Source organism: Haliotis rufescens, unplaced genomic scaffold, assembly GCF_023055435.1.
Source record: "Haliotis rufescens isolate VD_foot unplaced genomic scaffold, xgHalRufe1.0.p SCAF_1, whole genome shotgun sequence".
Lineage (NCBI taxonomy): Eukaryota > Metazoa > Mollusca > Gastropoda > Lepetellida > Haliotidae > Haliotis > Haliotis rufescens.
In genome coordinates, this window is record NW_025963779.1 from 70,939,791 (window position 1) to 70,965,314 (window position 25,524).

Genomic DNA, 25,524 nt, shown 5'->3' on the forward strand with positions numbered 1-25,524 from the left:
CAATCGCGTCACGGCCAAACACACTCAGTCAGGTTACACACAGTCAGCAAGGTCACACACAATCGCGTCACGGCCACACACACTCAGTCATGTTACACACAGTCAGCAAGGTCACACACAATCGCGTCACGGCCACACACACTCAGTCAGGTTACACACAGTCAGCAAGGTCACACACAATCGCGTCACGGCCACACACACTCAGTCAGGTTACACACAGTCAGCAAGGTCACACACAATCGCGTCACGGCCACACACACTCAGTCATGTTACACACAGTCAGTAAGGTCACACACAATCGCGTCACGGTCACACACGCTCAGTCATGTTACACACAGTTAGCAAGGTCACACACACAATCGCGGCACGGTCACACACACTCAGTCATGTTACACACAGTCAGCAAGGTCACACACCCTCGCGTCACGGTCACACACACTCAGTCAGGTTACACACAGTCAGCAAGGTCACACTCAATCGCGTCACGGCCACACACACTCAGTCATGTTACACACAGTCAGTAAGGTCACACACAATCGCGTCACGGCCACACACACTCAGTCAGGTTACACACAGTTAGCACGGTCACACACAATCGCGTCACGGTCACACACACTCAGTCAGGTTACACACAGTAAGCACGGTCACACACAATCGCGTCACGGTCACACACACTCAGTCAGGTTACACACAGTCAGCAAGGTCACACACCATTGCTCCACCTCGACAGTAGACCAGGTCACACACAATCGCTGCACGGTGACAGTGAACCAGGTCACATACAATCCCGTAACGGCGACACACTCTTAGACAGGTCACACACCCTCACGTCACGGTGACACAGTCAGCCAGGTCACATGCCATCGCTGCACGGCGACACACAGTCAGTCAGGTCACACACAGTCGGCAAGGTTACACACAATCGCATCACGGTGACACACAGTCAGCCGGGTTACACACAGTCGGCAAGGTTACACACAATCGCGTCACGGTGACGCACAGTCAGCCTGGTCATAAAACAGTCAGACAAGTCACACACAATCGCTGCACGGGCACACACAGTCAACCATCCGACTATAGACAAGATTGGATTCCTAGGAATATTCAGGGAGAGACATGGCTTTACAACTGCATATCGCTGCATAAAATAAATAACCCGATTGTGGAATTAACCTATGAGTATATTTGTTGATTAACCTCGACTGAAATTCATTTACTCATGTTGCCGTTGACGATGTGACACACAGTCACTTTGGATCGAAAGGTGTAGCTATTTTGATGCAAGTTATACAATTTGATGTAAGTGCCACATAATTTAAGACAAATAAAACATCAAGGTAACCATGTACACATCTCAACATAGTGGTATTGTCACCTGACAGAAGGCTCTGGATACTGCACGTAGTGGATGAAGCGGCAGTACAATGAACAGTTCTCCACCAACCTTCCTTATGTCCCCCGGGCTAACAATACACCGGTATCATGTCAGGATCAAAACCTAATCAAGTGCAAAAAAATGTTTTAAACAGGTCAAATATATTTGCTGGATGTATTGCCGAATATATCCATGATCTAAAAATTAAATACACACCCATATATGTGTAAGGTATAACGTTGGGCAGTCAAGCTGTGTGTGCTGATCCCCTCAAACTCTGTACAGTTGCAAGTTAAGCAGTAGTTTGGCTTATCGCCATAGGTTCTTCTGAGCTTGACCTTGGAGATCATAACATCAGAAACAATGAGTTCTCATTTCACCAGCTGAGCGCTGTAACAAATCTCTCTTATTTGTTTTAATTAGAAACAACAGATAGTAGTTAACATGAATATACTGTTTGTGTTTATGAAACTGCTTTTAACTCAATAAAATCCACTTTCAATTCATTGTTTCTCGTTTCAATTACCAGCATGCCTGCAACAGAAATTTGTTGTTAGTTGTCTTAGTCCGTCTTAAATGTAGATACAGAAGTTGATATGGACGTTAACCATCAACATACAAGGAAGGCATACTATATCAATAACGTGTGTGTATGTATTCACATTTGACACCATCTAGGTGGAACTCACATTCTTTTTTTGTATGGTCAAACCTACGCTGTGTATGATACGTGGGCTACGAGTAAATGCAGATAATAAACCTGTCTGGAAATAAGCGTTTTAATTTGAAAGTTGCTAAAGGTGACGTGAAAGTCGATTTCTCACTGACTCGACTATACGCAGCATATCCATATCATGTATCAATGCTAGGGTGAAAAGTCAACTTTTAAGCACTAATGTCTTCTCACGTCAAGTTATCTAACTCTTGTTATTGTCAGTCCTTAATCACCAACCTCCTAAAAGACTAAACTGACGGACAAAAGAAAGTATACACCCATGTTTGATCGTGGCAGAGGCTGGAACAAGCAAGAAATGGTTATTCGATGGTGATGATGTATTTCATACGGGTGACGCACTTGTGTTCTGGAACTTAGGTTTGCAGCATTTCGGCGACTCTAGTAACGTTTTGATAACGTTTGTAATTCGTTTGGGTCAAATATAAACATATTCAAGTCCGACAGTTGACATCGAAAGGTTGTGACATGCATACATTACGTGAAACCCAAAGAGTTAGACGTCTAAATACTACCGAATTATCATGTGAATAAATTGGATATTACATGTTGAATACTATTTCAGTTATATCATTGCGTGTTAGCGTTTTAGCGTGTTAGCGTTTACTGCTTCTGGAGAAGCCTATGGCAAAGAATACACTACTTACACATCAAAGAACTTTTTTAAGTGGGTCATAGGAAGGATTCGAACCCTCGACTAGCATATTCTCGTACAGCTAAGGGGTGCAACTCTACATAGCGGATTGTGGCGTCTTGTGTTGTGCCTGTCATGATTATATACAACAAAGTTGAACTGTGACAAATATAAGCGACAAAATTCATTCTATACTCGATTGTGCGATGCCGACTATATTATCGGATGGGTTTATGAATCACTATTAATTAAGAATTATCAATATATATTCTTTTATCACAATTGTTCACCTCAATGGTTGTAGGCCTACATCTGTGCACAATTTTATTGAGAACGTGCGACGTCATGTTTACACTGATAGCTTTTCAAAAACAGCTGTATCGCGGAATAACATAGTTCCTCAAAAAGAGAGACATGAGCGTGTGTATGCACATCTTGCCCTTCAGAAACACCTGACAGAAGACTTGTATTCAAAAAATATCACCATTAGATGAGAAAGGATGAGATGAGGACTTTTAAGAACTACCTCAGTAAGTCAGTCAAAATGGCAGAGGATCATAATTATACATTTACATCAACTACAAGACGCCAAAATGGCCGACACGAAAACGTGACTTTGGAGATCTCGGAAGTTGTTAATGAACCTGTGGCGGCTGCATGTTTTAGTCATCATTTATCAATTGGCTGATCATTGAAAGAGGACAAAAGATGTATCAAATAGACACTAAGATAAATTCATAGATTGTTGTAGACTGTCACTGTTAGCCTAGACATGGATTGAGTCAATGCTATGATAGTTTGGATGTGCATTTCTTCGTTTTGTTCACTAGGATGAGTCGCAGCGAGGATATTCGTGAACGATCATGCAGTCAAACTATGAATTCAAGACGAAAGGGTCTCAATTAACATAAAGAACGCTTCTGTATGTATTCATGCTTCGGAATTGTAAGGGGTTCACACAGGAATGTGGAAGTAGTCCGTCAGCGTTTACGTCATTTCAAGAACATGGTCAATTCCGCAGTCATGAGGAAAAGCCGTATATCATGTAAACTTCAAATTTATAAATTATTATATTGATAAGACCAGGTGTTCGCGGAATGGAGATCCTATCCTGCTCCACTTTGAAAAAACACGGGAACATCAAAATAGAAATCATATGTGTCACTGATGAGTCAAATTTGCATAATGTCCTCAATACATCAGCTGTAAAACCTTTTGAAAGCTGTATTTGGGACTTGAATGTTGTAAATCTGATCAAACAAGGCTGGAGCTGCTGTAAATTTGCACGACATAAAGGCAAAGTTGACTATTGGAACGTTGAAGTCATGCCATGTCATACAGTCTTGTGGATAGTTTTTGTCACTCTATATCTTTATGCAAAGTTCTAAGTAAAAACAGAATATTGTACATGGACTGCCAGGGACGAGCTCTTTGCAAAATGTTACAAATTCAAATATCTTCTCAAATATCTCATCCGTACGTGTGCGTGTGCGTGTGCGTGTGCGTGTGCGTGTGCGTGTGCGTGTGCGTGTGCGTGTATGTCTGTTTGTACTACTCCGGACTAATGTGGTGTGTATATTCTAGCCCACTGAGATACCGTGCGGCAGTTTCACATAGACACAACACACAAACACAGTATACAGACTCCAAGCCGACCAGTAGTTGCTCCAGCCAGGGTCACAGCGAGTACCATCTTCTCACGTCTTTTACTATGACCCGGCCGGGGATCGAGACACTGAACTTCCGCTCTCCATCATTTTGTGCAATTCCGGCAGCACAGTATTATAATTGAATTGAATTTATGGTATCATAGTAGCTTGAGGGAGTTGCTACTTTCATAGAATACTTATGGTATGTGATAATTGATAACAGATGATTGCAATAGTTCACTTAAAAAAGAATTTGTCAGAATATATGGTCACATGCCCATCCCTGTCATCATGAAAATATACGGTAACGTTATTAAAAACTTGGAAGCAAATTTCAAACTTTTTATGCCATGCTTAAAATGTGTATAGCTACATATATCTTTCTTCCTTGTTGATAATTTCAGTTTCTGTGATAAATCTATTCCGCATTCTGTGCAGGGAAACGGTTAAATCAGTATACACACACAGCGTCTGGTTATTATTTCTCTGTTGCTTATATTGCACTCAGGACGCTGTATATGCAGAAAACATGAAGGTTGGTGCTGTACATTATGCTTCTTAAGATATGGTTTCTTCTTACGTTTGATTACTTGATTGTGAAGTATTGCTTCCTTCTTGCATTGTGTTGGCGGTCGGGTAGCCTAGTGGTTAAAGCGTTGGATCGTCACCCCGAAGACCCGGGGAAGCCCATTTCTGGTGTCCCCCGCCGTGATATTGCTGGTATATTGCTAAGAGTGGCGTAAAACCATACTCACTCACTTAATGCATTACGATTTAAAGCTGGCCATGAATACACTGCCCGTAGTCATAGCGTGCGAAATGAACAGCGTTGAACAACCTCAGTCTGTTATTTCAAGTTTATTGCATCATTGTGTTTGGTTGATGCTGGTGATTAATTATTGTGTCTTGTCACGTCCTTCAATCTGTGCAGTGAGATGAGCCATTATCATCTGAAATCATCATGTAAAATAAACTGCCTTTCAGGTGTGGGTTGTGCTCTTCGTGTCTGTATGCATGCTGGTGGAAACCGAGTCCGGTCTTGCTAAAGGTACATCACTCTGCATGTCATTGTGTCAAAAAATACATCCATAGTCTCCAGGATCTATTGTCCTGTAGAGGCTGCAAAAAGCAAAGTCATAACAGTAACGTTAAAGTAATACATGTGAGGTGAAATGGGGTTTAACGACGCTTCGCAGATTATTGCACTTATATAACGACGTGCATGCACGTGTGTGTGTTTGTGTGGCTGCTTGTTCTGGTCCGGACTGATGCCGATTTATAGTGCTAGCTCACTAAGATACCATGCCGCAGTTTGACATGAATACCCTGACTCCGAGCCGACCAGTCCTTGTTTTAGCCCCTTAATGCCGAGCGCCAGACAGGGTAACAACAAGTACCATCTTTTAGCGTCTTTTGGTATGACGCGGCCGGGGATCGAACCCAGGCCCTTCCGCTCTCCGGGCGAACGCTCTACCTCTTGACTACGGAGGCGGTCTAAAGTAATACAGACTCTGGCTGTTGTCCTTTTGACTTCAACATCAATATATCTTCCACATGATTTTGTATGGTTAATATCTTTCAGACAATTCAAAATGTTAGGATGCATTAGCTTTGTGTAAAGGCGTCAACTGTGACAGCCCTGGTATGGCAGATGCGTGCCCGGTGACGTGTGGACGCTGAAACCCCACAGGTTTAATGTTTTCTTCTTTCTGATGTAGTGGGGCCATATGAATGTACATCGAACCTGAACTAAACTGAGAGGCAAAAGAAAGTATACCGAGTTTGCTCTTGGAACTGAAACATGAAAGAACCTTTGCTTAATTTGATTATGTCTATTTAACAATCACTCATTCCTGCAACGCTTTAAACCTAAATTGCTTCAATGTAGGCTGGGGTAAGAAATATATTTGCAACCACATGACCAGTACCATGTTTGAAATATAAATGTGTGCCGACGAAAGCAAATATATTGATTTTCTAAGATATGATGTCTAAGATATCCATCAGCAGTTGTGTATTTAACGAATGTAACTTTTTAATATATACTTCAGTGTGAAAGACTGAGTTTTCCGAAGTTGAGAAAAGTGTTATTTTCATTGCAGTGAACATAACACTTGATATTTCACAGCAGTGAACTCAACACTTGATATTTCACTGCAGTGAACATAACACTTTGACGGAACCATTGTCATACGAGAGTTACCTCCCCCTAAATGTCTCCCTTTGTCGTAAGTGACTAGCTCGTATACAAACTACTGACGTTCTTTTTGACGTGAGGTCCACATTGACAAGGCAAAATAATGACAGACGGTGGTTTATGGAGTTAATGTCACTTCTTGCTGTTTGTTATTCTCTCGAAAATGTTTCCTTATAAACTGTAAATTTCTCATTTGACTTGTCAATCGAGCTGTTCGTTTGCAAAGCGACATTTTTATTACTTGACAAGAGTGTATTCTTTAGCTTCCAACAGCGGTCTCCTAGTGTTCAAGAATAATCATATTTAAATTTATTATACAGAATTTTCGTGACCCTAAATATTATTTAACACTATTGTTTATATTTTTAAAGATTTTGCAAACACGAAACTACTTTTTAAGTCGCAAAAACAAAGGGTGATAAACCGTCCCTGTGTGTTACTTGTTGCCGTTTGTTATTCTCTCGGAAATGTTTCCTTGTCAATCGAGACTGTTCGTTTTGCAAAGGGACATTTTTATTACTTGACAAGCATGTTTTCTTTCGCTTTCAACAGCGGTCTCCTAGTTTTCAAGAATATTTTTTGTTAAAGTTGATTATGTTTATAATCATATTTAAATTGATCACATCATCAGCTATCAATACCATTAAATGTTTTGGATGAACATCATGCTTGATACTATTTGTTTACGAAAAGTTAAAACAACAGTTAATTCAACGTTCGAGTTGTCTTTAAACTACATTAACAACCATGACATGTCAAAGCTCTAAAAAAAATTATCAAATGTATTTCATCACTGTTTACTGTTTACTTTTTTAATCACCAACTATACTTCATTTGGTATATATGCTAACTGTGCGAAGAGGGGAATATTCTGTGACTAGTTCGAAGGCTGGTTTTTGCAGCCCAAATCGTTCAGACGGAGGTTTACACAACTGCACTTGGCATACTCTTACTCAAATACATCATCGAGTATAAAATCTAACAACATTATCAATGAACTTGAGATTTAGTTGGCTTAATGCCACGAAAATAACGTTCTTCTATTTTGTAGACTGTGGACCTGGTATGTACTGGAATGGCACCACTTGTGCGCAATGCTTGGATGGGCTGCCTGCTGAAAACAAGGGAAGTTGTCCATGTACCATAACAGGCAGATGGGGATCAAAGTGTGAACATCAGTGCAACAAAGGGTGTTCGGGTGGTACATGTCACCCACTGTCTGGAGAATGTGAAAACTGTACACGGGACAGGTATAGCAAGTTCTGTAATGACATATGTGCTGCCAACTGTAATAACTGTACAGATACATCCTCAAACTGTCACCGAACAACTGGAACCTGTCTGTGTGGTTGTAGACCAGGCCTCTATGGAGGTACATGTGAACAACGCTGCCATGCCAACTGTAGATTCAAGACATGTAATTCCTCTGGAATCTGTGTTGATGGTTGTAAGGAAGGATACTTCGGACCAAAATGTGATAAAAACTGTGGAGAATGTGTTAATCAATCTTGTTCAAGAATAGGCACATGTTTGAAAGGTTGCAACAGTGGATGGCACGGTTTGAAATGCAACACCCCCTGCAGTTACAACTGTGAACATTCAAACTGCCAACAGAACGGAACGTGCATGGCGTGCTTGGGTGGGTTTCATGGCGACTCATGCAACAAAAACTGTTCTGCTGGATGTGCCACGAGACAGTGTAACAGGGATGGTAGTTGTCAATGTAAAAAGACGAATTTCGGCCAACAGTGTCTCAATACCTGCAGTGTAACGTGCCTTAATACAAGTTGTAGTCAGACCTCTGGGGAATGTGACTATGGTTGTGTATCGGGCTGGTATGGAGCCACGTGTAGTGCTACATGTCCGGACAACTGTTCTGCTGGTACATGCAACAGAGATGGTGGATCGTGCCTATCTTGTAGGGAGGGATTCAGAGGAACACACTGTAACATGTCATGTCCTCCACATTGTGTTGAATGTCAGCAGAATGCCAGTCACTGCACATCATGTGAACCTGGTTATTTTGGAAACACGTGTGTAAAAGAGTGCGACGGTTGCCTGGATGGGAGGTGTAATATCACAGATGGGTTGTGCATAGCCGGCTGTAAACCTAGCTTGTATGGACGAGAATGCCAGTACAACTGCAGCAGAAATTGTTTGAGGCAAAATGGTGCCTCGTTGTGTTTTCAAAGTAACGGAACCTGTGTTTACGGTTGTAACACGGGATGGTACAAGGCAGAGTGTGATACTCCATGTCCACCAGGGTGTAGCGGGACTACGTGTGATGACTTCACTGGCAGATGTTCAAATGGTTGCACAGACGCACTGTATGGTCCACACTGTAATCAGTCATGTCGCTGTCTGATGTCCCGATGTAACGCGGCGGGCTTATGTACGGGGTGTCAGAATGGCTACTATGGCCAGAGCTGTTCTACAACATGTCCATCGAGATGTGATACCTGTGAGCAGAACACCGGCGACTGTGTTACTTGTGTGGAAGGCTGGCACGGCCACCTGTGCAAAGGTAAGAAGAGTGATATGCTGATATTGGAGTCAAGACTTAGTTGTTCAACTACTGATTGATCATTTCTGAAAAGGTTTAAAATTTACATTCAGGATATTGTCCTGTTTATTTTAAGTCATCGACAATAAGGCCCAGATGGACCCATATTGTCATCTCTGCGTCTGTACTTTGTCATTTAAGCTAAAGGGCCTGTCACACACTACCGATGTACCTTGCCGGCGGAGCTCCGGCGAGAAAGCACTTGAAAAATCAAAATTATTAGTAGCAATACCGATGTAGTACCGGCGTTCCCGTTGTTCTACCTTTGTCCTACCCATGTAAGAGCCGATGTGCTACAGAATACCACTTTTCTGTCACCTTAGTGTTACCGATGCGCCGCCGATGTTATACCGATGTACCACCGTTGACCGGAGCTATAGCGGAGTCATACCGTTGCGCTGCCGATGCACTACCGATGTGCTACCGATGTACATCGGCAGGACAACGGTGTGACGGTGGAGCTCCGGTATCACATCGGCGGCGCATCGGTACTACTTCGGTGGCATTCGGTAGTACTACGGTATCACATCGGTACCAATACGGTACACATTGAGGCCAACGGGGAGCGCCGATCCATTACGGGGCGCTACCGGTGCTCTACCGACATTAACGAAGCCATACCGGAGTACTGCCCTTGAAGTCCCGGTGTACTCCCGTTGCTCGCTCTGGTAGCGCAACGGCGGAAATATTGAGCATGTTTAAATTTTCTACCGTCGCCTGCCGTTTTCGCCGATGTTCTGACGATGTCCTGAGGGTGTACTACCGTCCCAGCGATGTGATACCGTTGCGCTGCCGTACTGGTACCGATCCCCGAAAATCGCCAAATTTGTGCTCCGGTATAGCTCCGGCGACCCAAATCGTCCAGGTGGGACAGGCCCTTAAGCGAGTAAAATCAGGCTCAACCTCGCCTCAGACATATAAGGACATGTCAGCAGTATGTTGGAAGAAAGACTTGAAGTGATGCGGGTCTTAGACGTTTTCCACAGTGGTGAAACCCATGACCTGCCGAAACCTACAAAACATTAGTAGTGTGAAGTGTTATTCGAATCCACGTTCATAGGTTTCTGGCACGCTTGCGACTCCTTAGATAACTTCTCCCATTCCCTCTTCAACCTCAACACTCACCCTCACCTTCACTCTCACCCTCAACACTCACCCTCACCTCACCCTCACCCTCGCCCTCAACACTCACCCTCACCCTCAACACTCACCCTCACCTCACACTCACCCTCGCCTTCACCACTCGCCCTCACCCTCAACACTCACCCTCACCTCACACTCACCCTCGCCTTCACCACTCGCCCTCACCCTCAACACTCACCCTCGCCCTCGCCCTCACCCTCGCCCTCGGTCTCGCACTCGGTCTCATACTCACACTCACCCTCACCCTCACCCTAATCCTCGCCCTAACACTCACCCTCGCCCTCCCTTCATCCCTGATCCAACTCCTACTCCCACCTCCAGCTTCAATCCTATATCGACACATTGAACTAAGTCTTTTCTGTTCATAATTACATTATTACATAGCTGAGGTATCCTGCCTTATTCCGAAACATATTGATCTTTGTCATATAATGGGTAGGTTTCTCGGCAGGATAAAGCCAACGGATAAAAACGATATCCCTTGGGGTCATATGCGGATAGAGATGCAAACATCAAAGGTCAAGTAGGGACTTGGCCGAAATATATTTGAATTGTTACCTTGTTTCGTTTTGTCGCTGTGTGTACATCTGACTACACTTCTTAACGTTATGACAGGACAGACCGACTGTCAACAACGTCTGATCGTGGCCGTGACGTCTCATAGACTAGGGTTAGAGTAGCTTTCCTTTGGCAGGGCAGTTACTCTAGCGGACAGACCGATGGATTGCCGCGAAAGGCACATTAAAAACAATTGTTGTTTTGCGTATATGTTGCTTCGCCACTGGATAAGAAACAGATTTCAGTTGGAACTATATTGGCTACTGTCACTGTCTGACTGACACATCACTTACCCTATGACGTAATAAATATTAATGCGCGCATTCCAGGAAAACTCGCAATGTTTCGGTAATGTTTGTGAGAGCACAGAATTAAAGAATGACATTATATGATAAAGAGGTTATCACGCTTGTGTGTTTGGGGATGGTAAATATCCTGTATTAGGAATAGACACTATGTATTTAGCTCGCCAAGGCTCACTAAATACAATGTTTATTCCTAATGCAGGATATTTACCATCCCCAAACATACTCGCGTGATAACCTCTATGTATATTAACTGTTGTGAATTATGTACCCTCACTAATTTGTTTAGCTACATGAATGTTCCACTTTTTCAGTGTCATACGTACAGTCACTTCGTCACCGGGTCCGTGTTTTGTCAACATGCATTGGAGTTTTCCTCTTTGGTGTTGGAATTGTAGTGGCCTTCATTATCATCAGGTAATACATCCTTTGTTCTTATACACAAGAATGTCCAGCAGTGCATGAAGAATAAGTAACCTAAGTATCTGCAGGTATAGACTGAAGAATGCATTGAAATGTATCCCTGAACATTAAAATTAATGTTTCAACATGGTCAATCTCATAGCTTGGTGGGAATAAAATGTCTTTTATTAACAGTAGATCCTAATTGGTACTTCAGATACTTGGTCGTGACTTATATTGCTAATTAATGAATTTGATGTTCCAGAAAAAAGTGCACTCGATCTCCAAGGGGCATTTATCTCTCCCCTGTCCGAACTGACCATCTTGATTCGGATGACATTTCACTCCAAGAGTTCAGCGAGGACGGTGAAAGTGGACAATCTCACTATGAAACTATTCCAGACGATTCCCTGGGAGGATATGAGGCGCTTACACCTTCAACTTCACGTACTTCCGGGTACACAGCTCTGCCGCCGTCGCTTGATAATGTCCGGGTGACAGGGGTCTAATTATTCTATCTGTTTCATACTTTGAGTTGTGTGTTGAGTTTCTATTTGTCGTTCGGTCTTTTGCCTGCCACATATTGAAACCGGCGTTGACTATAGTAAACGCATAGGGCCGATGTTTAAAATACTCACTTACCTGTTCTATCAAGTCGGATGACTTCACTCATAGCCTTTTCAGAGCGGAGAGTGGAAGGTCCGACGTCCGATCACCGGACGCACGTCGCTATAAAGGTGCGGCATTAAACCCAGTTTCACCTCACCATCCTTTAGTTCTCTCCACGAATGTATTGGACCACGAGCCTGTATATATCTATACATTGCTTATAAGGTGCAAAACTTTGCTTCAATCTCCCCATATATGTGTAAGGTATAACGTTGGGCAGTCAAGCTGTATGTGCTGATCCCCTAAACTGTACAGTTGCAAGTTAAGCGGTAGTTTAGCTTATCGCCATAGGTTCTTCTGAGCTTGACCTTGGAGATCATAAACCAGAAACAATGAGTTCTCATTTCACCAGCCGAGCGCAGTAACAATTCCATTTTATTTGTTTTAATTAGAAACAACAGTAGTTAACATGAATATATTGTTTGTGTTTATGAAACTGCTTTTAACTCAATAAAATCAACTTTCAATACATTGTTTCTTGTTTCAATTACCAGCATGCATGCAACAGAATTTTGTATTCAATAGTCTTTGTCCGTCTTAAATGTAGATACAGAAGTTGATACAGATGACACACGTTAACCATCAACATACAAGGAAGGCATACTATATCAATAACGTGTGTGTATGTATTCACATTTGACACCATCTAGGTGGAACTGTCATTCTTTTTTTGTATGGTCAAACCTACGCTGTGTATAATACGTGGGCTACGAGTAAATGCAGATAATAAACCCCTCTGGAAATGAGCGTTTTAATTTGAAAGTTGCTAAAGGTGAAGTGAAATTCAATTTCTCACTTACTCGACTATACGCAGCATATCCATATCAGGTATCAATGCTAGGGTGAAAAGTCAACTTTTAAGCACTAATGTCTTCTCACGTCAAGTTATCTAACTCTTGTTATTGTCAGTCCTTAATCACCAACCTCCTAAAAGACTAAACTGCCGGGCAAAAGAAAGTATACACCCATGTTTGATCGTGGCAGAGGCTGGAACAAGCAAGAAATGGTTATTCGATGGTGATGATGTATTTCATACGGGTGACGCACTTGTGTTCTGGAACTTAGGTTTGCAGCATTTCGGCGACTCTAGTAACGTTTTGATAACGTTTGTAATTCGTTTGGGTCAAATATAAACATATTCAAGTCCGACAGTTGACATCGAAAGGTTGTGACATGCATACATTACGTGAAACCCAAAGAGTTAGACGTCTAAATACTACCGAATTATCATGTGAATAAATTGGATATTACATGTTGAATACTATTACAATTATATCACTGCGTGTTAGCGTAATATGACAGCGTTTACTGCTTCTGGAGAAGCCTGTGGCAAAGAATACACTACTTACACATCAAAGAACTTTTTAAGTGGGGCACAGCAAGGATTCGAACCCTCGACTAGCATATTTTCGTACAGCTAAGGGATGCAACTCTACACAGCGGATTGTGGCGTCTTGTGTTATGCCACATGAACATGACCTGTCATGATTATATACAACAAAGTTGAACTGTGACAAATATAAGCGACAAAATTCATTCTATACTCATAAGAAATCTCTGCCAAAAACAAAGACGATTGTGCGATGCCGACTATATTATCGGATGGGTTTATGAATCACTATTAATTAAGAATTATCAATATATATTATTTTATCACAATTGTTCACCTCAATGGTTGTAGGCCTACATCAGTGCACAATATTATTTAGAACGTGTGACGTCATGTTTACACTGATAGCTATACAAAAACAGCTGTATCGTTGAATAACATAGTTCCTCAAAAAGAGAGACATGAGCGTGTGTATGCACATCTTGCCCTTCAGAAACACCTGACAGAAGACTTGTATACAAATCATATCACCATTAGATGAGAAAGGATGAGATGAGGACTGTTAAGAACTACCTCAGTAAGTCAGTCACAATGGCAGAGGATCATAATTATACATTTACATCAACTACAAGACGCCAAAATGGCCGACACGAAAACGTGACGTTGGAGATTTCGGAAGTTGTTAATGGACCTGTGGCGGTTGCATGTTTTAGTCATCACTGATCAATTGGCTGATCATTTAAAGAGGACAAAAGATGTGTCAAATAGACACTAAGATAAATTCATAGATTGCTGTAGACTGTCACTGTTAGCCTAGACACGGATTGAGTCAATGCTATGATAGTTTGGATGTGCATTTCTTCGGTTTGTTCACTAGGATGAGTGGGAGCGAGGATATTCGTGAACGATCATGCAATCAAACTCTCTGACGTTTCTCAATCCATACTAAAACTCTGAATTCAAGATGAAAGGGTCTCAATAATCAGAAAAAACGCTTCTGTGTGTATTCATGCTACGGAATTGTAAGGGGTTCCAACAGGAATGTGGAAGTAGTCCGTCAGTCTTTACGTCATTTCAAGAACACAGTCAATTCCGCAGTCATGTGGAAAAGCCGTATATCATGTAAACTTCAAATGTATAACTTATTATATTGATAAGACCAGGTGTTCGCGAAATGGAGAACCTATCCTGCTCCATTTTTAGAAAAGACACGGGAATCATATTTGTCACTGATGTGTTCAACAAGGCTGGAGCTGCTGTAAATTTGCATGACATAAAGGCAAAGTTGACTATTGGGACGTTGAAGTCATGCCTCTTGTCATACAGTCTTGTGGATTAGCTTGGTGTAAAGGCGCCAACTGTGACAACCCTGGTATGGCAGATAAGTGCCCGGTGACGTGTGGACGCTGCAAAACAACAGGTTTAATGTTTTCTTCTATCTGATGTAGTAGAGCCATGTGAATGTACATCGAACCTGAACTAAACTGAGAGGCAAAAGAAAGTATACCGAGTTTGCTCTTGGAACTGAAACATGAAAGAACCTTTGCTTAATTTGATTATGTCTATTTAATCACTCATTCCTGCAACGCTTTAAACCTAAATTGCTTCAATGTAGACTGGGGTAAGAATCATATTTGTCACCGATGTGTTCAACAAGGCTGGAGCTGCTGTAAATTTGCATGACATAAAGGCAAAGTTGACTATTGGGACGTTGAAGTCATGCCTCTTGTCATACAGTCTTGTGGATTAGCTTGGTGTAAAGGCGCCAGCTGTGACAACCCTGGTATGGCAGATAAGTGCCCGGTGACGTGTGGACGCTGCAAAACAACAGGTTTAATGTTTTCTTCTATCTGATGTAGTAGAGCCATGTGAATGTACATCGAACCTGAACTAAACTGAGAGGCAAAAGAAAGTATACCGAGTTTGCTCTTGGAACTGAAACATGAAAGAACCTTTGCTTAATTTGATTATGTCTATTTAACAATCACTCATTCCTGCAACGCTTTAAACCTAAATTGCTTCAATGTAGACTGGGGTAAGAATCATATTTGTCACTGATGTGTTCAACAAGGCTGTAGCTGCTGTAAATTTGCATGACATAAAGGCAAAGCTGACTATTGGGACGTTGAAGTCATGCCTCTTGTCATACAGTCTTGTGGATAGTTTTTGTCACTCTGAAGTTCTAAGTAAAAACAGAATATTGTACATGAACTGCCAGGAACGAGCTCTTCGCAAAATGTTACAAATTCAAATATCTTCTCAAATATCTCACCCGTGCATGTGCGCGTGCGTGTGCGTGTGCGTGTGCGTGTGCGTGTGCGTGTGCGTGTGCGTGTGCGTGTGTGTCTGTTTGTATTACTCCGGACTAATGTGTTGTGTATATTCTAGCCCACTGAGATACCTTGCGGCAGTTTCACATTGACACAACACTCAAGCACAGTATACAGACTCCAAGCCGACCAGTAGTTGCTCCAGTCAGAGTTACAGCGAGTACCATCTTCTCACGTCTTTTACTTTGACGCGGCCGGGGATCGAGACACTGAACTTCCGCTCTCCATCATTTTGTGCAATTCCGGCAGCACAGTATTATAATTGAATTGAATTTATGGTATCATGGTAGCTTGAGACAGCTGCTATTTTCATAGAATACTTATGGTATGTGATAATTGATGACAGAGGATTGCAATAGTTCACAAAAAGCATTTGTCAGAATATATGGTCACATGCCCATCCCTGTCATCATGAAAATATACGGTAACGTTATAAAAAACTTGAAAGCAAATTCCTGCTTTTTTATGCCATGCTTAAAATGTGTATAGCTACATATATATTTCTTCCTTGTTGATTATTTCAGTTTCTGTGATAAATCTATTCCGCATTCTGTGCAGGGAAACGTTTAAATCAGTATACACACACAGCGTCTGGTTATTCTTTCTCTGTTGCTTATTACTCTTAGGACGCTGTATATGCAGAAAACATGAAGGTTGGTGCTTTACATTATGATTATTTAGATGTGGTTTCTTCTCACGTTTGATTACTTGATTGTGAACTATTGCTTGCTTCATGCATTATGTTGGCGGTTGGGTAGCCTAGTGGTTAAAGCGTTCGATCGTCACCCCGAAAACCCGGGAAGCCCATTTCCGGTGCCCCCCGCCGTGATATTGCTGGTATATTGCTAAGAGCGGCGTAAAACCATACTCACTCACTTAATGCATTATTATTTAAAGCTGGCCATGAATACACTGCCCGTAGTCATAGTGTGCGAAATGAACAGCTTTGAACAACCTCAGTCTGTTATTTCCAGTATATTGCATCATTGTGTTTAGTTGATGCTGGTGATTTATTATCGTGTCTTGTCACGTCCTTCAATCTGTGCAGTGAGATGAGCCATTATCATCCGAAATCATCATGTAAAATAAACTGCCTTTCAGGTGTGTATTGTGCTCTTCCTGTCTGCATGCATACTGGTGGAAGCCGAATCCGGTCTTGCTAAAGGTACATCACTCTGCATGTCATTGTGTCAAAAAATACATCTATAGTCTCCAGGATCTATTGTCCTGTAGAAACTGCAAAAAGCAAATTCATAACAGTAACGTTAAAGTAATACATGTGAGGTGAAATGGGGTTTAACGTCGCGTCCAAGATTATTGCACTTATATAGCGACGTGCATGTACGTGTGTGTGTTTGTGTGGCTGCTTGTTCTAGTCCTGACTGATGCCGATTTATAGTGCTAGCTCACTGAGATACCATGCCGTGGTTTAACATAAATACCCCACTCAGACACAGTATACTGACTCCGAGCCGACCAGTCCTTATTTTAGCCCCTTAATGCCGAGCGCCAGACAGGGTAACAACAAGTACCATCTTTTAGCGTCTTTTGGTATGACGCGGCCGGGGATCGAACCCAGGACCTTCCGCTCTCCGGGCGAACGTTCTACCTCTTGACTACGGAGGCGGTCTAAAGTAATACAGACGCTGACTGTTTTCCTTATGACTTCAACATCAATATATCTTGCACATGATTTTGTTTGGTTAATATCTTTCAGACAATTCAAAATGCCAGAATGCATTAGCTTTGTGTAAAGGCGTCAACTGTGACAACCCTGGTATGGCAGATTCGTGCCCGGTGACGTGTGGACGCTGCAAAACAACAGGTTTAATGTTTTCTTCTTTCTGATGTAGTAGAGCCATGTGAATGTACATCGAACCTGAACTAAACTGAGAGGCAAAAGAAAGTATACCGAGTTTGCTCTTGGAACTGAAACATGAAAGAACCTTTGCTTAATTTGATTATGTCTATTTAACAATCACTCATTCCTGCAACGCTTTAAACCTAAATTGCTTCAATGTAGACTGGGGTAAGAAATATATTTGCAACCACGTGACCAGTACCATGTTTGAAATATAAATGTGTGCCGATGAAAACAAATATATTGATTTTCTAAGATATGATGTCTAAGATATCCATCAGCAGTTGTGTATTTAACGAATATAACTGTTAATATATACTCCAGTGTGTAAGACTGAGTTTTCCGAAGTTGAGAAAAGTGTTATTATAATTGCAGTGAACATAACACTTGATATTTCACAGCAGTGAACTCAACACTTGATATTTCACTGCAGTGAACATAACACTTTGACGGAACCATTGTCATACGAGAGTTACCTCCCCCTGAAATGTCTCCCTTTGTCGTAGATGACTAGCTCGTATACAAACTACTGACGTTCTTTTTTGGCAAAATAATGACAGACGGTCGTTTATGGAGTTGATGTCACTTGTTGCCGTTTGTTATTCTCTCGGAAATGTTTCCTTGTCAATCGAGACTGTTCGTTTTGCAAAGGGACATTTTTAATACTTGACAAGCGTGTTTTCTTTCGCTTCCAACAGCGGTCTCCTAGTTTTCAAGAATATTTTTTTGTTAAAGTTGATTATGTATATAATCATATTTAAATTTATCACATCATCAGCTATCAATACCATTAAATGTTTTGGATGAACACCATGCTTGATACTATTTGTTTACGAAAAGTGAAAAAAACAGTTAATTCAACGTTCGAGTTGTCTTTAAACTACATGAACAACCATGACATGCCAAAGCTCTAAGAAGAATTATCAAATGTATTTCATCACTGTTTACTGTTTACCTTTTTAATCACCAACTATACTTCATTTGGTATATATGCCAACAATACGAGGAGAGGAATATTCTGTAACCAGTTCGGAGGCTGGTTTTTGCAGCCCAAATCGTTCGGACGGAGGTTAACACAACCGCACTTGGCATACTCTTACACAAATACAACAGCATCGTGTATAAACTCCGAAAACATGATCAATGAACTTTAGATTGAATTGGCTTAATACCACGAAAATAACATTCTTTTCTTTTGTAGACTGTGGACCTGGTATGTACTGGAATGGCACCACTTGTACACAAATTGAATGCTTGGACGGTAAATGGGGATCAAAGTGTGAACATCAGTGCAACAAAGGGTGTTTGGGTGGTACATGTCACTCACTGTCTGGAGAATGTGAAAACTGTACACGGGACAGGTATAGCAAGTTCTGTGATGACACATGTGCTGCCAACTGTAATAACTGTACAGATACATCCTCAAACTGTCACGGAACAACTGGAACCTGTCTGTGTGGTTGTAGACCAGGCCTCTATGGAGGTAAATGTGAACAACGCTGCCATGCCAACTGTAGATTCAAGACATGTAGTTCCTCTGGAATCTGTGTTGATGGTTGTAAGAAAGGATACTTCGGACCAAAATGTGATGAAATCTGTGGAGAATGTGCTAATCAATCTTGTTCAAGAATAGGTACATGTTTGAAAGGTTGCAACAGTGGATGGCACGATTTGAAATGCAACACCCCCTGCAGTTACAGCTGTGGACATTCAAACTGCCATCAGAACGGAACATGCATGGCGTGCGTGGGTGGCGTTCATGGCGACCAATGCAACAAAAACTGTTCTGCTGGATGTGCCACGAGACAGTGTAACAGAGATAGCAATGTAAAGTGCCGTAATACAAGTTGCAGTCAGACCTCTGGGGAATGTGACTATGGTTGTGTATCGGGCTGGTATGGAGCCACGTGTAGTGACACATGTCCGGACAACTGTTCTGCTGGTACATGCAACAGAGATGGTGGATCGTGTCTATCTTGTAGGGAGGGATTCAGAGGAACACACTGTAAGATGTCATGTCCTCCACATTGTGTTGAATGTCAGCAGAATGCCAGTCACTGCACATCATGTGAACCTGGTTATTTTGGAAACACGTGTAAAAAAGAGTGCGACGGTTGCCTGGATGGGAGGTGTAAGATCTCAGATGGGTTGTGCATAGCCGGCTGTAAACCAGGCTTGTATGGACGCGAATGTCACTACACCTGCAGCAGAAATTGCTTGAGGCAAAATGGTGCCTCGTTGTGTTTTCAAAGTAACGGAACCTGTGTTTACGGTTGTAACACTGGATGGTACAAGGCAGAGTGTGACACTCCATGTCCACCAGGGTGTAGCGGGACTATGTGTGATGTCTTCACTGGCAGATGTTCAAATGGTTGCACAGACGCACTGTATGGTCCACACTGTAATCAGTCATGTCGCTGTCTGATGTCCCGATGTAACGCGGCGGGCTTATGTACGGGGTGTCAGAATGGCTACTATGGCCAGAGCTGTTCTACAACATGTCCATCGAGATGTGATACCTGTGAGCAGAACACCGGCGACTGTGTTACTTGTGTGGAAGGCTGGCACGGCCACCTGTGCAAAGGTAAGATGAGTGATATGCTGATATTGGAGTCAAGACTTAGTTGTTCAAGCTACTGATCGATCATTTCTGAAAAGGTTTAAAATTTACATTCAGGATATTGTCCCGTTTATTTTAAGTCATCGACAATTAGGCCCAGATGGACCCATATTGTCATCTCTGCGTCTGTACTTTGTCATTTAAGCTTAAGGGCCTGTCACACACTACCGATGTTTCTCGCCGGGAATAAACCGGAGCAAATATTTAACAACGGCGAGAAAATCGGCGGAGCTCCGGCGAGAAAGCACTTGAAAAATCAAAATTAATAGTAGCAATACCGATGTAGTACCGGCGTTCCCGTTGTTCTACCTTTGTCCTACCGATGTAAGAGCCGATGTGCTACAGAATACCACTTTTCTGTCACCTTAGTGTTACCGATGCGCCGCCGATGTTATACCGATGTACCACCGTTGACCGCAGCTATAGCGGAGTCATACCGTTGCGCTGCCGATGCACTACCGATGTGCTACCGATGTACATCGGCAGGACAACGGTGTGACGGTGGAGCTCCGGTATCACATCGGCGGCGCATCGGTACTACTTCGGTGGTATTCGGTAGTACTACGGTATCACATCGGTACCAGTACGGTACACATTGAGGCCACCGGGGAGCGCCGATCCATTACGGGGCGCTACCGTTCCTCTACTGACATTAACGAAGCCATACCGGAGTACTGCCCTTGAAGTCCCGGTGTACTCCCGTTGCTCGCTCTGGTAGCGCAACGGCGGAAATATTGAGCATGTTTAAATTTTCTACCGTCGCCTGCCGTTTTCGCCGATGTTCTGACGATGTCCTGAGGGTGTACTACCGTCCCAGCGATGTGATACCGTTGCGCTGCCGTACTAGTACCGATCCCCGAAAATCGCCAAATTTGTGCTCCGGTATAGCTCCGGCGACCCAAATCGTCCAGGTGGGACAGGCCCTTAAGCGAGTAAAATCAGGCTCAACCTCGCCTCAGACATATAAGGACATGTCAGCAGTATGTTGGAAGAAAGACTTGAAGTGATGCGGGTCTTAGACGTTTTCCACAGTGGTGAAACCCATGACCTGCCGAAACCTACAAAACATTAGTAGTGTGAAGTGTTATTCGAATCCACGTTCATAGGTTTCTGGCACGTTTGCGACTCCTTAGATAACTTCTCCAATTCCCTCTTCAACCTCAACCCTCACCTTACCCTCGCCCTCGCCCTCAACACTCACCCTCACCCTCAACACTCACCCTCACCTCACCCTCACCCTCGCCTTCACCACTCGCCCTCACCCTCAACACACACACACACACCCCACCCCCACCCCCACCCCCACCCCCCACCCCCCACCCCCTCACCTCACTTCACACTCATCCTCGCCCTCGCCCTCACCCTCGCCCTCGGTCTCGCCCTCGGTCTCATACTCACACTCACCCTCACCCTCACCCTAATCCTCGCCCTAACACTCACCCTCGCCCTCCCTTCATCCCTGATCCAACTCCTACTCCCACCTCCAGCTTCAATCCTATATCGACACATTGAACTAAGTCTTTTCTGTTCATAATTACATTATTACATAGCTGAGGTATCCTGCCTTATTCCGAAACATATTGATCTTTGTCATATAATGGGTAGGTTTCTCGGCAGGATAAAGCCAACGGATAAAAACGATATCCCTTGGGGTCATATGCGGATAGAGATGCAAACATCAAAGGTCAAGTAGGGACTTGGCCGAAATATATTTGAATTGTTACCTTGTTTCGTTTTGTCGCTGTGTGTACATCTGACTACACTTCTTAACGTTATGACAGGACAGACCGACTGTCAACAACGTCTGATCGTGGCCGTGACGTCTCATAGACTAGGGTTAGAGTAGCTTTCCTTTGGCAGGGCAGTTACTCTAGCGGACAGACCGATGGATTGCCGCGAAAGGCACATAAAAAACAATTGTTGTTTTGCGTATATGTTGCTTCGCCACTGGATAAGAAACAGATTTCAGTTGGAACTATATTGGCTACTGTCACTGTCTGACTGACACATCACTTACCCTATGACGTAATAAATATTAATGCGCGCATTCCAGGAAAACTCGCAATGTTTCGGTAATGTTTGTGAGAGCACAGAATTAAAGAATGACATTATATGATAAAGAGGTTATCACGCTTGTGTGTTTGGGGATGGTAAATATCCTGTATTAGGAATAAACACTATGTATTTAGCTTGCCAAGGCTTGCTAAATACAATGTTTATTCCTAATGCAGGATATTTACCATCCCAAAACACACTCGCGTGATAACCTCTATGTATATTAACTGTTGTGAATTATGTACCCTCACTAATTTGTTTAGCTACATGAATGTTCCACTTTTTCAGTGTCATACGTACAGTCACTTCGTCACCGGGTCCGTGTTTTGTCGACATGCATTGGAGTTGTCCTCTTTGGTGTTGGAATTGTAGTGGCCTTCATTATCATCAGGTAATGCATCCTTTGTTCTTATACCAGAATGTCCAGCAGTGCATGAAGAATAAGTAACGTAAGTATCTGCAGGTATAGACTGAAGAATGCATTGAAATGTATCCCTGAACATTAACATTAATGTTTCAACATGGTCAATCTCATAGCTTGGTGGGAATAAAATGTCTTTTATTAACAGTAGATCCTAATTGTTACTTCAGAAACTTGGTCGTGACTTAAATTGCTAATTAATGAATTTGATGTTCCAGAAAAAAGTGCACTCGATCTCCAAGGGGCATTTATCTCTCCCCTGTCCGAACTGACCATCTTGATTCGGATGACATTTCACTCCAAGAGTTCAGCGAGAACGGTGAAAGTGGACAATCTCACTATGAAACTATTCCAGACGATTCCCAGGGAGGATATGAGGCGCTTACACCTTCAACTTCACGTACTTCCGGGTACACAGCTCTGCCGCCGTCGCTTGATAATGTCCGGGTGACAGGGGTCTAAATATTCCATTTGTTTCATACTTTGAGTTGTGTGTTGAGTTTCTATTTGACGTTCCGTCTTTTGCCTACCACATATTGAAACCGGCGTTGACTATAGTAAACGCATAGGGCAGATGTTTAACATACACACTTACCTGTTCTATCAAGTCGGAGAACTTCAATCATAGCCTTATGACACTTTAGTTCGCTCCGACCGTATCCGTGGTCTAGTGGTAGAGCGTCCGCCCGGAGAGCGGAAGGTCCGGGGTTCGATCACCGGCCGCGTCATACCAAAAGGAGTTTGAATATGGTACTTGTTCGGCTCGGCTCGGCGCTCGGGTTTAAGGGGCTAAAACAAGGACTGGTCGGCTCGGACTCAGTATACTGTGGCTGAGTGGGGTATTCATGTTAAACTGCGGCATGGTATCTCATTGTGTTAGCACAATAAATCGGCATCAGTCCGGACTAGTACAAGCAGCCATACTCACACACCTGTATGCACGTCGCTATATAAGTGCAATAATCTTGGACGCGACATTAAACCCAGTTTCAACTCACCATCCTTTAGTTCTCTCCACGAATGTATTGGACCACGAGCCTGTATATATCTATACATTGCTTATAAGGTGCAAAACTTTGCTTCCATCTCCTAATATATGTGTAAGGTATAACGTTGGGCAGTCAAGCTGTATGTGCTGATCCCCTAAACTCTGTACAGTTGCAAGTTAAGCGGTAGTTTGGCTTATCGCCATAGGTTCTTCTGAGCTTGACCTTGGAGATCATAAACCAGAAACAATGAGTTCTCATTTCACCAGCAGTAACAATTCCATTTTATTTGTTTTAATTAGTAACAACAGATAGTAGTTTACATGAATATATTGTTTGTGTTTATGAAACTGCTTTTAACTCAATAAAATCAACTTTCAATACATTGTTTCTTGTTTCAATTACCAGCATGCATGCAACAGAAATTTGTTTTCAGTTGTCTTAGTCCGTCTTAAATGTAGATACAGAAGTTGATATTGATGACACACGTTAACCATCAACATACAAGGAAGGCATACTATATCAATAACGTGTATGTATGTATTCACATTTGACACCATCTAGGTGGAACTCACATTCTTTTTTTGTGTGGTCAAACCTACGCTGTGTATAATACGTGGGCTACGAGTAAATGCAGATAATAAACCTGTCTGGAAATAAGCGTTTTAATTTGAAAGTTGCTAAAGGTGCGGTGAAAGTCAATTACTCACTTACTCGACTATACGTAGCATATCCATATCATGTATCAATGCTAGGGTGAAAAGTCAACTTTTTAGCACTAATGTCTTCTCACGTCAAGTTATCTAACTCTTGTCTTTGTCAGTCCTTAATCACCAACCTCCTAAAAGACTAAACTGACGGACAAAAGAAAGTATACACCCATGTTTGATCGTGGCAGAGGCTGGAACAAGCAAGAAATGGTTATTCGATGGTGATGATGTATTTCATACGGGTGACGCACTTGTGTTCTGGAACTTAGGTTTGCAGCATTTCGGCGACTCTAGTAACGTTTTGATAACGCTTGTAATGCGTTTGGGTCAAATATAAACATATTCAAGTCCGACAGTTGACATGGAAAGGTTGTGACATGCATACATTACGTGAAACCCAAAGAGTTAGACGTCTAAATACTACCGAATTATCATGTGAATAAATTGGATATTACATGTTGAATACTATTTCAGTTATATCATTGCGTGTTAGCGTTTTAGCGTGTTAGCGTTTACTGCTTCTGGAGAAGCCTATGGCAAAGAATACACTACTTACACATCAAAGATTATAACTTTTTAAGTGGAGCATAGCAAGGATTCGAACCCTCGACTAGCATATTCTCGTACAGCTAAGGGGTGCAACTCTACATAGCGAATTGTGGCGTCTTGTGTTATGCCACATGAACATGACCTGTCATGATTATATACAACAAAGTTTAACTGTGACAAATATAAGCGACAAAATTCATTCTATACTCATAAGAAATCTCTGACAAAAACAAAGACGATTGTGCGATGCCGACTATATTATCAGATGGGTTTATGAATCACTATTAATTAAGAATTATCAATATATATTCTTTTATCACAATTGTTCACCTCAATTGTTGTAGACCAACATATGTACACAATTTTATTTAGAACGTGTGACGTCATGTTTACACTGATAGCTATACAAATACAGCTGTATCGCGGAATAACAT

General features: G+C 42.3%; 2 protein-coding genes across 2 annotated transcripts in view; both read left to right on the forward strand.

Moving 5' to 3' along the window:
* Positions 1-12,611, forward strand: part of LOC124126258 (protein draper-like) — a 35,986-nt gene extending 23,375 nt beyond the window's left edge. The window contains exons 4-6 of the mRNA XM_048400281.1: positions 7,640-9,112; positions 11,472-11,574; positions 11,825-12,611. Coding sequence (XP_048256238.1) covers positions 7,640-9,112; positions 11,472-11,574; positions 11,825-12,068 — 1,820 coding nt within the window. The 3' untranslated portion in view covers positions 12,069-12,611. The remainder of the gene's footprint in view (positions 1-7,639; positions 9,113-11,471; positions 11,575-11,824) is intronic.
* Positions 12,612-18,958: 6,347 nt separating this feature from the next.
* LOC124126263 (multiple epidermal growth factor-like domains protein 11) lies at positions 18,959-23,695 on the forward strand. Its single transcript, XM_048382372.1, has 3 exons — positions 18,959-20,333; positions 22,713-22,815; positions 23,064-23,695. Exons 1-3 carry the CDS (start codon positions 18,965-18,967, stop codon positions 23,305-23,307), a joined length of 1,716 nt encoding a protein of 571 aa, XP_048238329.1. The 5' UTR covers positions 18,959-18,964; the 3' UTR covers positions 23,308-23,695.
* Positions 23,696-25,524: the final 1,829 nt, after the last annotated feature.